The following is a 17,556-nucleotide window of genomic DNA, read 5'->3' on the forward strand; positions in this document are numbered from 1 at the left end:
CTCCTGAGAAGTGAGTCAGATGACATCATTTGATCAATTTACAGTGATGTCCTTACAATAGGAAACTTTGGGATTTTGGTGAAGATGTTTAACATGATCATGTTTTCTGGATGTCGTCATTTAGGAGTGTACAGTATAAACCATGTACAGTGAAAACTATCCATTCATTATTGTAGAAGTTAACATTAAAATGAGGTCATGTGAAATTTACATCTGGAATTCACCCACTCTTAAACTCCTAAATGGTTTATCTGCCATTGAAATTATTGCTTTTTTCTTATTCTTCTCTGTAGCACATGCTAGAAAATATGCACTTATTTGACACATGTATGGGTTGTTGTAACTGCAATCATCCATTCACCCAATAAACATTTTTTGACCACTTACAATGTACTTCCTCTCCCACTTCTCAACACATCACTACTATTAGTTGAAAGTTAAGTAAGTCTACTGGAGTATTTTGACTTTTAACAGAGTATCTTTTAAATTGCTATCTTTCTTCCAACTTCATTTTGCTACTTAATTTTTCAGTTTATTGATTTTCTTTAAATTGGCAGTCCTTAATAAAATGCAAAATAAGAATTATACATATGTATAATTTCTCCAGATTTCCAAATGTCTATAATGGGTTTTATAGATTAAAAAAAATAATTGTTTCTTGTTTAGAAATCAATACATCAGACTTTCAAAATGACTTCAGTATATTATGAATGATTTTGAGAATAGGGCAGAAAATTTGAAATCAAATTACTTTGTCTTTAATAGGCAAATTAGGGCTTCCCCGGCTGCTCAGATGGTAAAGATGCCTACAATGCAGTTAGACCCAGGTTCAATCCCTAGGTCAGGAAGATCCCCTGGAGAAGGGAATGGCAGCCCACTCCAGTCTTCTTGCCTGAAGGAATTCCATGGACAGAGGAGTCTGGTGGGCTGCAGTCCATGGGGTTACAAAGAGTGGACATGACTGAGCGACAGGCATACAGACATATAGGCTAATTATTATTATTAAATATTATTAATTTTTTATATCAATATATTCTCTTATATATTGTGAGAATTATGACATACTTAAACTTGTATAGGGCTTCCCTGGCGGCTCAGACAGTAAAGAGCCTGTCTGCAGTGCAGGAGACCCAGGTTCGATCCCTGGGTCAGGAAGATCCCCTGGAGAAAGAAATGGTAACCCACTCCAGTATTCTTGCCTGGAAAATCCCATGGATGGAGGAGCCTGGCAGGCTATACAGTCCATGGGGTTGCAAAGAGTCAGAAATGACTGAATGACTTCACTTTCTTTCTTTGAACTTATATAAAATTTCTGTCAAGAGTCTAGTAGAGATTACATAGACTGTAGTTTTAAGGTACTTTTGGAGATATTTTATTGAATACTTAGATGCATGGTACTTAATTTAAATTCCCCAGTGATCTTTTACCTAGTAGGACACCATCTCCACCTACCTGACCCTAGGGATCATGTAATTGTGCAGACTCTTAATTCAGCTGAAATTGTCCAGAATTGTCCAGAAGCTTTTTTCTCTCCTGACTATTGTAATTGCTTATGCACCTTGCTCTCCTCATCTCTGAAGCAACTTAGCATGCTCCGCATCTCCTTGTAGCTACCACTCATCCCGGTTAGGGCACTGTCCCACGAAGCACCCCAGAGTGCCATTCATTTATTCATTCATTTGTCTCTGATCTCTGAGCTGTGGGGTTTGTTAGGACATATTATTGCACACATCTAACGTGAGAGGGAGCTACCTGATAATTCCTTACCATTGGTATTCTAGGTATAATATCTGAGATAGTCCCCAGCTTCCCTATTGTATCCTCAGGCAGATTAGGGACCATCATTTAAGGGCTAGAAAGGCGAAGATTCAATTCACCTTAGTAGCTTTTCAGAGACAGATTTTTTTCACATTGCTGAGTGTTTACCCTCTGAAGTTTGTCTTCCTGTTTAGAATTTTTTCCTTTACCCATTTCTTACTGAAAGAAAAAAGAGACACTGTTTCTTTATTCCATAGCATATCTAGCATATCTGAGGGAAGTTCAGTGGGTTACTGTCACAGTGCTTGTGGTATGGACAAAGTGGTATAGGGAAGGGAGAGATCATAGGAGCTGAAATAGTTCGTGAAGGCCATACGCAGAGCGTGGAGTGGACCTCAGAGTGACGACAGAATTGGCAAGGCCCAGAGTGCCTAGTTAAGAGCGTTGGAGGCAGGGGGTTAGGGACATAAGGTCTAACACTGAAATGAGCGTAGCAAGTGGAGGGGCCCCGGAAGAGGCTGTTATATGCAGAAAGGCCCATGCCCAGAAGCTCCCTCAAGATTATATGAAGTAGCATTTGATGGGCAGGTGGGTCAGTCATGCTCAGCTTGTGATAAAGTTTCAGTGAGAAACCAGAGAGTTTAGTGCATTTCTGAAGGTTAGAGCTATCAACAACCCTCAAACAGGGTGGAAAGCCAGCATTCAGGCAGATGGCCACAGATGCCCGCTGCAGCATCTTTAGAATCCTCGCCTTTCTTTCAATGTATGCTGCTCTGTGATTCTTTCTTGCGTAACCTTCCCTTTCTTTCAATAGGTCACCGCTGTCCGTTCTGACTCATTGCTAATTCTTTGCTCTTCCTTTTCTGACCTCTCCAGAGCCTAGAAGAGGAGATAACATCCATTTTGTTTAGTGAAAAGGGCTTTTCTGATAGCATGAAGGCCTCCTTCAGCTCAGCCACCACTTGGACAGCAGAGGGCACTGTTGTGAACTCTAATGCACCTTCTGAAAAGCTTTCCTCGCCCTTCTCACGGTTGCCTGAGGTGCATTTTGCTTTGTTTCCCATTTTTTAAAAGTCACATTTAAGAGTGATTTTTATTTTTTGAGTATTAAGGAACCCTTTCCTCCAGTGCTTTCATTGGTGAAATTAACTCTTCCTGGGAGAAACATTCAAGAAATAATGAGTGAATTTGAACACGAGGAAAAGATACCGGTTGGATGTTTCTCTTGCTTTCTATTCTCCCCTCTCCAGTCAGCCTAAATTGAGAGAATCATTTAAACCAGTCACAAAGGTACAGAGTCTGGGGTGTTATGTGGAGGGAAACCTTCAACCACATAGAAGCTAAAGCATTTTTTGCAAAAGTTTTCAAAGCCAAAATGTCTTTAAACGTCTTCAGATGGCTTATTATTTTAAAAATTCTGCTCATAGGGAAAAAATTGAAGTGCTTGCCATAGTCAATTTTGATTTTGGGGGGAATGACCCCTAAGGGATTCCCTGAACTTGGGCAGAATCCATCTGGCCATTTGAGGTTCAGTAATAAAAGTGATAATAATGAAATATCTCCTTTAGAAATGTTCTGATCACTGGATCTTTATTTATAAAGAAGTTTGTAAGGAGTTACAGTTGAATGTTGCCTAAATAGCAAAGTCAATTTAGAGGTTTCCAGTTTAACATGCGAAACCTTAGCTTTCAATAACATTGGAAAGATGGCTCTCTCGTTCTGTCAGTGACATGATTTACATGGTATTAATGTTGAGCATTGAAAATGTTCCCTTACCATATATGTAAGAATAACAGTGCAGGTCAAAGATGTTCTGTGAGTATATGTTGATAGGTAACCTTTTAGGACCTTTTGCTCATGGTTTTCCATGCTGCTGGAGCAGATAAACATGAGCTTGTGTTATTTACTGTAGGAAGCAGCTCCAGTCCAGTTAGTGTCTTGGCAGCTTCACAGTGCGGTTGTTTCTGCCCAGAGGGTTCAGAGGTGCAGTGCTCTTCATTCAGCATTGAGATACCTTCCTAAATAAGTAGGGCTACTGTCTCTAGCTGAATTTGTAAAGTCAGAGCACAAAGCATTAGTGCTACTGGAATGCCAGAAACTTGGCTAGGAATTATTTGTATCAGTATAAATTAGCCTTTTCAAAAAATAAGGAAAATTTTAAGCTTTAAAAACAGATTCCTTTTAAAGAAAGTTTCTACCCTGATTATCAATGCTGTAGTATGGTAAGTTATATTTCTAATGTATATGATCTTCAAGCATTTATTTGAACATTTAGGTGCTGTACTTAGTCAAAGTAAATTTACACCCCCAAAGTAGATATCTGCAGGGGGTCAGCAATGAGCATCTCAAATAATAAACTTGGTTCATTTCAATTTTCAAATGGAGGAGCTAAATTCTAAGCGAAAACACTTGGAGCCATCACTGACATCCCTTCTAATGTTATAATACCCCTTTTTGCTAATCTGTAACACAGTTTGGGATGCTAATAACCATTTCTGAAATGGCGACACTTTTGTGTTAATAACTATCCGAGACCAACTATAATTTTGCCAATTAAAACTGACTTTTAAATAAGCCAGCAAAAGATAAAGATATCATCTTATTGATAATTCATTTAGGAATCATGTTCAGGCCATGCTGTGTTTTTGTTTTTTTTTTTTCCTCCTTAAGTCTGATTAAAATCAAGCTGTCAATAGATTTTAAAAGTCTTAACATATAAACTTTAAAATAATGAGTAAGCTTTGGTATAATTCCATTCCCCACCCCACCCCTCCTCCACACCTTTTCAACAGGAAGGAGCTTATAGATCTAAGTATAATAAAACCATTTCATTTCTTTGGGAGGATGCTGGCTATTTTTGTGTTTTTGTTTCCTTCCCTAAGCTTGCATTTGTCTGGATTGTCCTTCACGTGACCTTGAACAAAAGATTTTTATAGCTGTTGATTCTTGCTGCTCTGCTTTGCAGTGTCAGATGTTTGTCTTGGTGGGTGTCGAGGTAAACCTTTATTGATTTTGTGTCCTCGGTTGCTTTTTGTTCCGCAGAGACGTGCTCCTGAGTCCGAAGGGCCTTGCGCCGGAGCCACTGATGCTGTTAAGGTTCTCCCCTTTACCATGTTAACACCATTGCTCGACGTTTCCAATCCTGCTCACGTTTCCACCCCGCTTCCCTTTCAGTCCGCCATCATCATCATCATCTTTGCTTTTCTCCATGACATGAAACCTGCCATCGGTTAATTTGGGTTGCCGTCGTTTTTGATTTATTCATCTATTTTTGTTTCCCTTCATCCATTTTTGTTTCTGTGCAGAGTTCACTTGAGACTCTGAATGTAGTGGAGGAGAAGAAGCAGGCAGAGGTTGGGAAAGACGAAAGAGTAATCCCCGAAGAAATGAACGGTAAAGAGCTGTCCCCTGGGCGTGGTCCTGGGGAGATGCGGAAGGTGGAGCCAGGGATGCAGAAAGACTCCACCTCCCTGTCTTCTGAGAGCAGCAGCAGCAGCAGCGAGAGCGAGGAGGAGGAGGACGTGGGGGAGTACCGGCCCCACCACCGGGTGACTGAGGGCACCATCAGGGAGGAGCAGGAGGAGGACGAAGAGGAGGTGGAGGAGGCACCCGGCCAAGCAGCCAAGGTAGTAGAGAGGGAGGACCCAGTGCCAGCAGCCAGCCCAGTCACACACGCAGGGGCCAGTGTCGGCCCAGTAGAAACACTGCCCCAGGAAAAGGTAGTGGCCCCCCAGATCCCTGCTGAGAAGAGTGTAAACGAAGGCGCTGTTAAGCAAGACACCGGCGAAGAAACAGAGGAGGAGCCGCAGAAGGTTAACGGAGAGGTGGCTCATGTTGACACTGATGTTTTGCCACAGATTATTTGTTGTTCAGAGGTAAATGGGAGCTCAACTCGAGAGCTGTTTCTCAGGTGGAGAGCACCTGCCTCTCCTCCTCTCCTGTCCTCCCTGTTCTCCTTCAGCTTTTCCGACAAGATTCTGAATTTGATCTCTCCAGGGAGGAAGGGGAATGGCCCTGCTCTGTCGATTTTTCTGCCCTCTGGGGTCACAGTTTCTGGCATCTTTACTGCAACTGGATCTCCTGATTGATAGAGTAAACTTTCCGACAGCAGCCACTTCGTTTTTTTTTTCCCCCTTCTCATTTCACACTGAAATTTTTCTTTGCATGTTTTCAGATTTTTTTCAAGGCTTATCTTTAAGTTGCACTGCCTCCTCTTACTAAATCCTGAATTCTGTTCATTAGGAAATTGTGTGTGTGAAAAATGATCAGTGTGAGTGTTGCTGGTGTCACGACTGGGTTTGATCTTCTGGCTCATTCTCTCTTCAATATAAGATTCTCAGGAATGGCAGCAGGCTCCTATTACCGTGGTGCTCAGAATTCAGCATCTAGCAATGATGAAAACATTATTTCTTAAATACCACTGGCATTTCAGGTTTTAGATTCCAGGGATTGTACAGTCTGGTCAAGGGACTTAGCTTTCCTTCTGGGCAGTGAAAAGCTAAGCAGAGGATACCCTTCGCTTTGCATTCTGTCCTCTAGTCAATTCTGGGTTATTTGCAAGTTTGGTTATATGTTTTGTGACTTGTTTCGATCATGAGGCTTTCCCCTTTTTCTCTTCAAGAAACAGAACTTTCCACACTCCTCTGAGATGAAGTCTTGGCCATTTAGATGCAGGGTCCCTGATTTGGGAGTTAAAGTTATGCTGAGGAAAGATTTACTTCTGTGTGAATGTTCCTCGATTCTAAAGTCAAATGCTGAAAATAGAGGGTTTTCCATGTTTGCTCTCATTCATGGGGTGGAAAATCTTGAACTGACTTTGTCTTGAAATAATTAACTGGATTTATGTTACTTTTAAATTTCTGATTTCACTTCAGCAGATGACATTTTGAAAGTCTTTGAATGCTTTGAACTATTGCTTTCTGCAGAGATTTCCTCTTTAAATTATTACACTTGGGAATTTTCTCTCAAGGAAAGCACTGTAGTGTTTTGGTAGCAGTATAGTCTGTATTAAGCATACATGCTTGACAGACTCCAGTGTTAACAGCCTGTGACCCTCTGTTTGGATGTTTTAAATAGTTCAGAGCATTAATGCATCAGGAGTAACTCTAGAGATATATCACATTTTAACTTATGTAATACAGAAGAAACACTGTAAGATTTAGATTAGTATAACTGAAAACAATGCTGCTTGAAGATATTCTTTCTGAAAATGAAATCTCTGTATCAGCAGGGCAGCAAGGGCTTTTGGGGGCAAGAGTGCTGCTTAGCCTACCGACCAGGTGTGCCAATTAAAGACCCTGAGCCTTCACACAGACCATGTGGTTCTTTAAACTGTAATAAAAATGGAGGCAGGTCACTTCTCATCATTAATTCTGTTTTGTTTTCTTTTCAATTTGATCACTACTTGCTTAAAGCTTAAGTTTCTATATCACTGTGCGCCAGGCTTGACACGTAAGTAATTTGGGACCGTCGTAATTTGAAACCTACCACAATTTCAGGAGCCATTATGCTAGCTTATTCTTCATATATATATATCTATACACATATATATGATTTTGAAGGAAAGTGTTTTTCTTTTGTGTCATTCTTATAATTTCCTTTTGCTCTTTTCATTTGTGTATGAGTGTGTGTTTGGATATATTTCAGTTATTTTTGAAGGCTCCATTAAGCACATTTATTTTATTACCTCTAGAATTTATGTTTCCCTTCCTTTTCACTTCAGCCACCAGTGGTAAAAACAGAGATGGTAACAATTTCTGATGCCTCACAAAGGACAGAAATCTCCACCAAGGAAGTCCCTATTGTCCAAACGGAGACCAAAACCATCACATATGAGTCTCCACAGGTACAAAAGCTCTAGACTTGGACAGTTTGAGTTCTTTTTTACTTTGTTTCTGTTTTCATTCTGTCTGCTCCTAGTTTACATTTCTGACTTTGACATAGCTTTTTATATTTTCATTTTGTAACTGTACTTTAGCCACATACCATGCTGCAATTGAATTGCTGACCCAGTAATTATGGGGGAAGAGTATATGTGATTTTTTTAGGACAGGCTGTACCAATGTTGTTCTTATTATTCTTATAAACCATTTCTGGCTTGCTATATCCAGGAATGTTTATGTATACTTGGGGAACACATCATCTTACAAAGTTTATTGGATCTGATGTAATTTGTAGATTCATAGAATTAGGCTTTTATCCCTGCCACCCTCCCACCCCTGACTCCATGAAGACAGAGCCAATCAACTCACTTTTGTTTGCGTATTCACGTACACATCTGTGTTTCTCCTCACAGTTGATTATTTTCTGAAAACATATGTCGCCATTCTTACATAAATATGATACTATGCGTCTAAATATCACATTTGTGTGTTTTATTTTTGGTATTCACACATTGATTCTGTAAAGATTTGAAGTAAGAATTAAGATATTTAACCTTAAGAGTAACAAAAAGGGGGAAATAGTCATCATTTGAAAATGGAACCATTTAGAAACCTAGACAACTCTTTTCTCAACTGAGAAATTTAGTGTTCTAGAAGGTACCGTCCTGGAGGATTGCAGATTATTGTCCTCTCAAAATATTTTTTTCAAGCTATAATGCATTTATGTGTGAAACAGTCTTTAAAAATTTTTTTTAAGATATGCTCTCTGTAAATGTGCATAGATTCCCCCATAAGCACAACTAGGTTTCTTACGAATGGGTGTGGTGGGAGAGCCTGTATTCATGTGTTTCTATTGTGGTAAGTGCCCTTGTAAAGAAATAGAGGAGCATGACCCGACCTCGAAAGATTTCCTCCTAACTTAGAGTAAGAAAGACTCTGAACCTTCCAGTTATTTCCTGTGTCAGTTTCAGGAAACTGGAGACAAATAGGTTTGGTGGTCTTAGCATAAACTTGTAGGCCATTAATGTGCTTCATTATTTCCCCTGGTAAACTCTAGAACTTTCTAGTATCAAAGCAGTTAAACCATATATAGACATATGTATATGTCTATATGTATGCATCTATATACATATATATATAAGATTTATGTATGAGCGATGTATGCACACACACATAGAGTGCATGCGCAGGTGTGCATGTGTGCCATATGCATTGTAGCTGTGTATACGCACAAACTATTACAGGAACAGTGTCATTTAAAAAAGAAATCTAGAGATAAGCAATTAACCAAATCACTTAAGCTTAGTCTATGCTAGGCAGGCTCTGTTGCTTAGTAATATGAGAAAACATTTATTTTTACCCACCTGTGCTTAAAAAACAACAAACCCAGTACTTCTGGTCACTGTGGAAACTTCTCTGCTTGGTTCTCTGGTTTCTTCTTCTAGATTCTGCAAATGGCCCTCAGTCAGATTTTCTCATGACTCCCCTGTCGTTCTCAGTCCCATCTTCTACTTCCATTCTTTTTTCTCTCTGCTCATACATGTGCATTTAATCCTTCCCTTTACTCTTTAAATGCTAGCCAATCTGTGATCAGTAAATCACCATTACAAACATGCAGGGGATTGGCAGCTAGCATCTTCTGCCAACTGCATAAATCTTAAAAGATGCGTGTTTGACGGGGAGGGGTCTTCTCTGAAAACAGAACGGAAGTTAAGCATTACTTTGTATTTTCCCCCTAAATCTCCAAAGATTGATGGCGGGGCTGGTGGTGACTCAGGCACGTTACTGACCGCACAGACCATCACATCTGAGTCCGTGTCGACAACAACAACCACACACATCACCAAGGTAAAGCAATCCAGGAGAATGTACATTGCCTACAAAATCTTTTCTGAATTGTTTCTTTGTTCCTATTCACTCTTCAAATTTTTACACACAGTGCCCTGGAATAAACATGCATAGATTTAAAGTATGCAAGAAATTGGGCTCCACTGACATTTGTATTTAAACCAAATTGCAAATTTGTAAAGTACATGGGGTAAAAATATGTTCAAAATAGCTATACCTGAGAGAGCTATAAGAGCAGAAGAAACTTAATAAAATAGAAGCATAGGTTTGGTAAGTACCAGTTAGCTCTCCTGACTGAAGCAAATGAGTGGAGACCGCCATTGGAAATTTTCAGAGTTATTCAAAAAATGTAAATTTCCCCCATTGACTTAAGGTTCTAGTATGTGGATTTGGGGCATTTTTTCCAGATCATTCTCTTAAGTGTTTAACGTGTGATGACCAGTGATTCTTAAAATGTGGTCTCTGCACTGGCAACAACAGTCTCATCCAGCGGCTTGCTAGCAGTGTGAAGACTGTGGCCCCGGTCCAGATCTTCTAAACCCCAGGAGTGCTTAGGAAGCCCTCCAAGTGATTCCAGTGTATGCTGTGGTCATCACATTTCTAACCAAGCATTATTTTCCAGTAATGCCTGCTGCTTCTACTAGAGACTGAAGGTCCCAAATGTATCCCTTTTGCCTTCCTCACTCAATATTTCAACAACAAAAAAAACTTTGTAAATTAAAAAAGTCCCCAAAACGCATGATGGTATTGGTGTTCATTTTAAAGTGTATCTAGCTGTTAAAACCTCATGATCTCTGTGGTCAGCCCTGTGTCTTACACTTAGGTGTAATCACCCGTTGACTGTGTAAATTTATCAGTGTTGTAGACGTTGGGTCTGTGCTTTCTCAGGACTGTGGTATTTACTGATGGTTTAGAGTGTCAGAGCATGTGATCTCTCAGCCTCTATCATGCCTGAGGCTCTGTCACCTTGCTCCAAGCCAGTGACTCTGTTCAGCAGTTTACCCAGAAGTTCCTGCTCCCGGGTCCCCTCCAGCCTTTGTTCAGCCATGTTCTGTGTTCATGTCACAACCACATGCGGAATCAAATCAAACAGTGGATGGAAGTCTTTCTATCACCCTCACCCATCTTACATATCTTAAAGCAAATCCAAGTTCTCTTTCTGTTATTGCGCTAAACTAAAGGAACAAAATAGCTAAATGGATTTGTATGAAGCCAGTAGAACAATCAGAGCTATAACATCAAGCAATTTTCCAAACCTAACTAAACCAGATGTCTAAATGATTAGGAGTCCCTGTAAATTCTACATAAACCAAACAACTATTTCTTCCCTGCTTGCTTCTTTTCAAAATAATGGCCAGTGGGAAATGAAGAAACTCAGGAAACTGTAATGAAATGTTCCAGTGGAACTGTTTGGATTAAATGACATCTATTGCATCCTGATCTCACCTGAATTATGCTGAGAGAGTTTTTAAGGTTGCTTTCAAATTGGATGATAGAATTCTACATTGAGCGTATAAATAAAGACATTTCTGGAGCATCAGTGTTACCCACTCAGTGTCAATTGCCTAATGATTATCAGAAGGTCTAGGTGTGCTCCATTTGTGTTTTCTCTGATTATGTGTAAACATGTTTTAGTGATTGCTAACCCCCCTCCCTTTTCCTTTATGACCTCTAGACTGTAAAAGGTGGAATATCTGAAACAAGAATTGAGAAACGCATTGTGATCACAGGAGATGCAGATATTGATCATGACCAGGTAAAGATCAGAGTATCTGCTTCTTTGACCATGCTTATTTTCTGAGTTTCTGTTATGTCACATTCCTGTGTCACATCCCTTCTCCCAGTACCTCATGGATGAATCCACCTCCTAAGCTTGGCATAAGGACACCTCACAGCCTAGACACAGCCTGTCCTTTCAGCCTTCCTAACACTGAATTGCATAAAACATGGGTTGCTTTTTCATTTCCCACTAGCTTTACACACGCCTTTGCGTCTAAATATTAAAAAATTTTGGCAACCTTCAGGCATTCATGTGCGCCTGATTTAACGGTAAATCATCAGTTATAAGAAAATAAATGGCATTTTCATGACCTTGGCTTCAAAAAATAAGAAAAGCTGCTAAGTTTGACTTATGCCTGTCTTTAGGAACTTATCAAGCTTTTTTTAATAGCATTAGAAAAGTTGGGCTGTTTACCTCTAGGTGTTTTCCTCTAGTCATTACCATTATTGAGGGGTAGGAGAAGGTAATATAAGGTCTCTTACAAAGTAAAAATTTACACGTATTCAGAAAAGACTTTTTAAAAGAATCATAGTGCTTCCATTCTATTGTTGAGCAGAATGCATGCTTTTAAAAAGCAGGCAGTGAATGGAACCACTGTGACTTGGAGAGTTGTTTTAATTTTAGACTGCAGTGCCAAGTGGTTTTGAGAATTTTTTGTCTTATTATATTCTGAGTGATTTTTATCTCAACTTTAGAGGAGACCAAGCTTTTTTCCTTTTACAATAATTTGAGGAAAAGGAAATGTTCAATTGGCCATCTCAGTTGAGAAGTAGGAACAAATGATAGTTAACCCAGCTTTGAACACTATTGGACTTGGGAAAGAGAATTTTAGAGAACAAAATTTCTCGTTTAAGAAGGGCTCACTGTATGTGGCCAAAGAGGAGTAGGTTTTCTTCTATGCCTAGAAAGAAAATTATTCTTTTTTTAAAAACGACTGTATACATAATTTTACTTACATATTTCATAATGTATTTTTTAAAATTCCATGAGAGTTCTTAGAGGTAAAGGGTTGCCCTGACTCTATTTTGACTTAGTAGTGGGGATTCCTCGTATATGACCGTACATGTCTCTTCATTACTAAGAAGTGAATTACCTGTGTGGAGACCAAGCCTCTGGTTTCCTATATAGAGGACTAATTCTACTTCTCTTCACTAGGACAGTGTTGAATTGCTCTGACCTTAAGTTTGAATAAACCCTATGCTTAGTCTGTTTCCCTTTGGGACTCCCACTCGGCCTTTGCTGAATGTGTGCTGGGCAGGAGCCTACATTCTTTGGCATGATGGAGGGTGGGAATCCGTGCCTTCTCTCAGCTTTTGTTTCTTCTGCACTCTCTCTCCACTGAACTAGGCCTTTCAGGCTTTAAAATGCCACTTTTTCTCGTGATGGATTACTCTCAGGTTTTATTTTATGTGTGTTTCTTTGTCCTGTTTTAACTTGAAAACTAAAATCTAGATGATACTGCTTCTGAACAGCGGATATTAAAAACACAGCCTGAAATGTCAGTTCCAAAATAACACACATTCCTAACTCTTCCGTTAAAAAAGAGTCATGATGATGCCTCACAGCTTTAGCTGTTGCTCTGAGGACACACACCTTGTGTGTATGATGTTCGGTTTTAGCCCATTTTAAAACAGAGGAGGGGAGGGGGAAGGATAAATTAGGTTGGGATTAACACACACACACTACTCTGTGTAAACAGATAAACAGCAAGGATCTAGTGTATAGCACAGGGAACTATATTGTGTCTTGTAATTAGCAATAATGGAAAAGAATCTGAAAAAGAATGGATATATATATCACTTTCTGTACATCTGAAACTAACACAACATTGTAAACCAGCTATATACTCCAGTTTAAAAAAAAAAACAAACCCTGAAAATGAGGTCAGATATCCAAATGAAGAGAAATTTACCCTTTTCATAACTTTTAATGAAAAAGTTAAAAGTTTTAAACTTTTTTGAGTAAATGTAATTGTGGCTTCTGCTGTGCTTGTTATCCAAAGCTCATGGTGTATTTGCTTTCCCCTTAAAGCCTGTGAATGAGACTGTGAAGCTATTTAAAAGTAAAGGAGGAAAATCACTTCCCTGGCAAAAACTGAGGTTGATCATGCAGTGACTTTCATGTCATCGGCACCTTTGCAGTTCCTTGCCCACAGTAGAAGAAATTTAATAGTGGAAGGAAATCCTTCATCCGAGCAGGATAGGAAAAAAAGGAATCTTTTTTTGTGTTGGCAAATGAAAGAGGCATGCTTCTATAGAAACTCGCTTTGCAGGTTCTACACCTGATGGCTCTCAGCTCTGAACCAGGGAGGGAGAAACAGGATGGCAGAGTTTCCTTTCTAATAAAATAACTTCTAAATTGGCAATGTGATGTGATAGCTTTCTCAGTCTTGATTGTTGCTATAATACATTAACATTTTACAGTATTTTATTATATGTACTGATGTTATGGAAGGAAAGGAACTAAAGGAAGACTGATTTTAAATGCATTTGAAGATGACAATAGCAGTTTTCCATTTTCCATTCTTTTCAGCTAATTAAAGTGTGTTTCTTGTGTTCCACTTGCTCCTGGGTATCATGTATATTTCCTCTTTAACAAGTGCACTGGTTTAATAGCAGGCAGATCTTTGTGAAAGAAAGTGAAAGTGTTGGTTTCTCAGTTGCATTCGATTCTTTGCAACCCCATGGACTGAGGCCCTCCAGGCTTCTCTGTGCATGGAATTCTCCTGGTAAGAATACTGGAGTGGGTTGCCATTTCCTTCTCCATGGGATCTTCCCGACCCAGGGATCAAACTTGGGTTTCCTGCATTGCAGACAGATTCTTTATCATCTGAGCCACCAGGGAAGCCCAGACAGACCTTTGTAACGAACATAAATTCAAAGTGCCTGAGAAGTTTGTTGTAGCCACGTTGGCCCCCATCAGGGTTGGCCTTTCTCAGATGGGATTCCGCACCAGCCGGGAGTAGATCAAGTGTTCATTGTTGAGTCTCCCCCTTCCCTCTGCACAGGCACACAGACTTAGAGGCCCCCTGCTGTACTGGGTCTCCTTCCCCATCCACGTTACAGTGGGTACATGGCAGCACTTTCTGTCCTGCTCTGAGACCAGGTCCCCACTCCACTCCCACCCTCCCGGCTGCCTGCTCTCCCCATACGACAAGCAGTTGTGCTGCGGCTCAAATGGAAGCCTGATCCCCTAAGTTCTCTCTTGTGCCAACAAGAGAGAGTTGGGACAAATTCTGGTGAGTCGCCAGAATTTGTTCCCCAGTAAGAACTGAAGCATCTTCAAGTGCCTTCCAAGCTGAGTAAAAATCTTGCGGCGTAAAAAATAATCTTTTGTTAGTTTTATCTTTCTTTGTGGAACGAGGCTCAGGGTTTTGTTCCATAACCTTCCAGCTGACAGAAACAGTGTTGCAAACAAGAAATGCAGTTGTCCTTGAAGGCAGGTGACAGAGTCACAAGAAAATTCTGCTGCTTTTTTCAAAGGCCTGTTTTCCTGATGAGATACAACTCTCTTTCTCCTAGTAGGACTTCTTTTTTTATTTTCCAGTTCTGTGCTAGAAGAGTACTGTTCTGTGTGGGTTTTCTTTTACTTTCTCCGTAAGACCTCTTTAAACACCTTTCCCTCTGAAAAATAGGATCTTTCCACTTTGTATATAATCTGTATATACAGTTTATTTTCTGATCAAGCATAGAGAAACCTTGTCTGCTTTCTCATAGCCGGGTCTAGGAAAGAGCCCATGAACCAATGGAGTGGCGGCTCAGGTCCTTCTCCGGCCCTGCAGCCCCCCAGGAGGATGGCCCTGAGAGAGCCCATTAACCTTTGCACCTTCGCTGTTTCCGTGTAAAAGAGGGAGCCGTATTTTATTATCTAAAGATTAGTCTCCTCTTTAGCTTTTAACTGATTGTCATCATTGTTGCTTGCCGTTTTAATCGTTCTGTGTCCTGGAAGTTGATAGATATTTTTCCCGCAACATTCCTCAAGCAAGTACTGAGAGCCTAAGAGGGAAAAGATGAGCTGAGCCTGGTCCTGTGCTGGGGGGTGTGTTGGGGGTGGGTGGGTAAGGCAACTATATAACTACAAGTATCACTAGTGTGTGGAGGGCAGACAGCATGCCGGAGGCTTTACCTCATTCCTTGGGTCCATACAGCAGGCCTTAACATGATCTTGACAATCTCAGCGTCAGTGTCAGGTAATGGATGAAACTTCTGAGGTCAAAGAAGATCTGTTTTCTCCATGTCTCATGCTGTCAATGCCAGGCTGGGTGGAATTCAGGGCCTGAGTGTTTCTCCTCCATGAATTGTTATCTGGAAATGGATGGGAGAAATGGGAAATCTGGGGAAATGAGATGGACTCTCTAAAATGAACAAGGAGGCCGTTTCATATCTTCTTGCTTCCTCAGATAAAGCAGTGAAAGCATTGCTTTTTGCTGGAGGCTGGAACGCAGGTGATGGGTGTGCTCATGCATTGCTACCCCGAAAAAGAACCTCTTTCTCTGCTCACCATGCTCTCTCCTGACCCTGCAGGCGCTGGCCCAGGCCATCAGGGAAGCCAGGGAGCAGCACCCCGACATGTCGGTCACGAGGGTGGTGGTGCACAAAGAAACCGAGTTGGAGGAGGGGGAAGAGTAAGGTAAGAGCCCTGTCGTCTGTGCTGTGTCTCTGCTGAGTAATGTGAAAGGCCTGTTTGCATCACCGTGCCTGTCTCCTATAGTCTGTCCAGTCTTTCAGTCTTAATCGTCCCCAAGTTCACCTGCTCAGGTGACCTGCATTCAGTTAATTATAAACTCTGGGGATCAATGGGCATCATGTGGTGTTGATAACTGCCATGTGTCAAGAACTGCTGATAGTCAACATTTATGTTTCTGTCCTATTTTGTAAAGCACATTAGTATAAGTTATCTTGAGTGTTCACAGTGACCCTCTGAGAAAGATGCTATTGCCATTGTTTAGATGAGGGACTTTTATTGTAGGGGCCCAAGGGCAAGATGAGTTAAGTCTTTTAAATGTGGACATTAAGAATAATTGTGTATCAGAGAAGGAACCATAAAGTGAAGGCTTGCTTTGACTATAGAAATACGTACAATTTGAGCCAAACCAGCAAAAACAAAAGTAAAGGGTAAGTGATAAAGTTCAGTATGCTTGGCAGAGAAAGGAACATATTGTCATTTATGTGTCATCAAAAAATGTAAACACTTAAGTAAAAAAAAAAAAAAAAAAAAAAAAAAAAAGGCCTTCCCTTGTGGCTCAGCTGGTAATGAATCTGCCTGCAATGCGGGAGACCTGGGTTCGATCCCTGGGTTGGGAAGATTCCCCTGGAGAACAGAATGGCTATCCACTCCAGTATTCTGGCCTGGAGAATTCCATGGATTGTATAATCTATGGGGTCACAAAGAGTCCGACACAACTGAGCGACTTTCACTTCACTCACTTAAGTTAAAAAAAAAAAAAGAGCAGAGGATTAAGCAAGTAAACCATGTAGAAACATAAGCAAAAAGTGTTTAGCTTCATTATTACCTAAATCAGTACAAATGAAAAATTCACTTCTAAATGTGGCAAAGTTTATATTAGCGAGAGTTAGGGAGGTTGTGGGAGGGAAACTATACTTACGCTGGTGTATAAATTAGTAATATTTCCTGGAGGGCAATTTGACAAAACCTTATATTAAACCTGCTTACCACTTGAACTACTGTGAAGAGTTTCTTAAATAATCAGAGATGTATACAAGTACTTATCTTCAGGACTATCACATTTTTATATATGCTAGCAAGAAATTTGAAGCAATCTAAATGGCCAGCAGTAGGGAGTGGTTATACATTGTGCTGCTTCCATATGATGACAAAAATACATACTGCCATTAAAAGCAGTGTTAAAGAATTCTTAAAAAGGGGGTAAGTGTTCCTAATTGTGTATGTATTAGGATTTTGAAAAACAGGTTTTATTATACAGCACATATAACTGAGATTGAATTTTTGTTTTTAAAGTGATCCATACACTGATCAATTGAGACAGAGGTCCCCACAGGAAGGCTGTGTCACAGACCACGTCTTCCTCATTGTGGCAAGGCCAAATGCTCTCCCATCGCGGGAAGTGAGGGGTCCTACCAGAACACAGCCTCCCTTCTGACTTACTCATTTTTGCCAATGTGGTAGATAGATATGAAATGACGTACAACTTACGACATATAGTGTAACTTAACATAAGTGTAACTTAATGCCATATAACTTTCTTGGTTTTACTGCTTCTGAATAGATTCTGAATACTAATCTTCCATCAGTTTTATGTGTTGCAAG

The 17,556-nt window shown here is 40.2% G+C and overlaps 1 protein-coding gene across 23 annotated transcripts in view; it reads left to right on the top strand.

The window, feature by feature from the left end:
- EPB41L2 (erythrocyte membrane protein band 4.1 like 2) overlaps positions 1-17,556 on the top strand; it is a 215,064-nt gene that overhangs the window by 173,840 nt on the left and 23,668 nt on the right. For 11 of the 23 annotated variants that reach the window (XM_044924229.2, XM_044924230.2, XM_025294532.3 and 8 more), the window contains 6 exons: positions 4,801-4,854; positions 5,064-5,633; positions 7,481-7,603; positions 9,390-9,488; positions 11,164-11,244; positions 15,792-15,897. In XM_044924229.2, the coding sequence (XP_044780164.2) occupies positions 4,801-4,854; positions 5,064-5,633; positions 7,481-7,603; positions 9,390-9,488; positions 11,164-11,244; positions 15,792-15,896 (1,032 nt within the window). In that variant the 3' untranslated portion in view covers position 15,897. The remainder of the gene's footprint in view (positions 1-4,800; positions 4,855-5,063; positions 5,634-7,480; positions 7,604-9,389; positions 9,489-11,163; positions 11,245-15,791; positions 15,898-17,556) is intronic. The other 12 variants (XM_025294537.3, XM_025294541.3, XM_025294542.3 and 9 more) reach the window with 7 other exon arrangements.

This window comes from Bubalus bubalis, chromosome 10 (genome assembly GCF_019923935.1).
Source record: "Bubalus bubalis isolate 160015118507 breed Murrah chromosome 10, NDDB_SH_1, whole genome shotgun sequence".
NCBI lineage: Eukaryota > Metazoa > Chordata > Mammalia > Artiodactyla > Bovidae > Bubalus > Bubalus bubalis.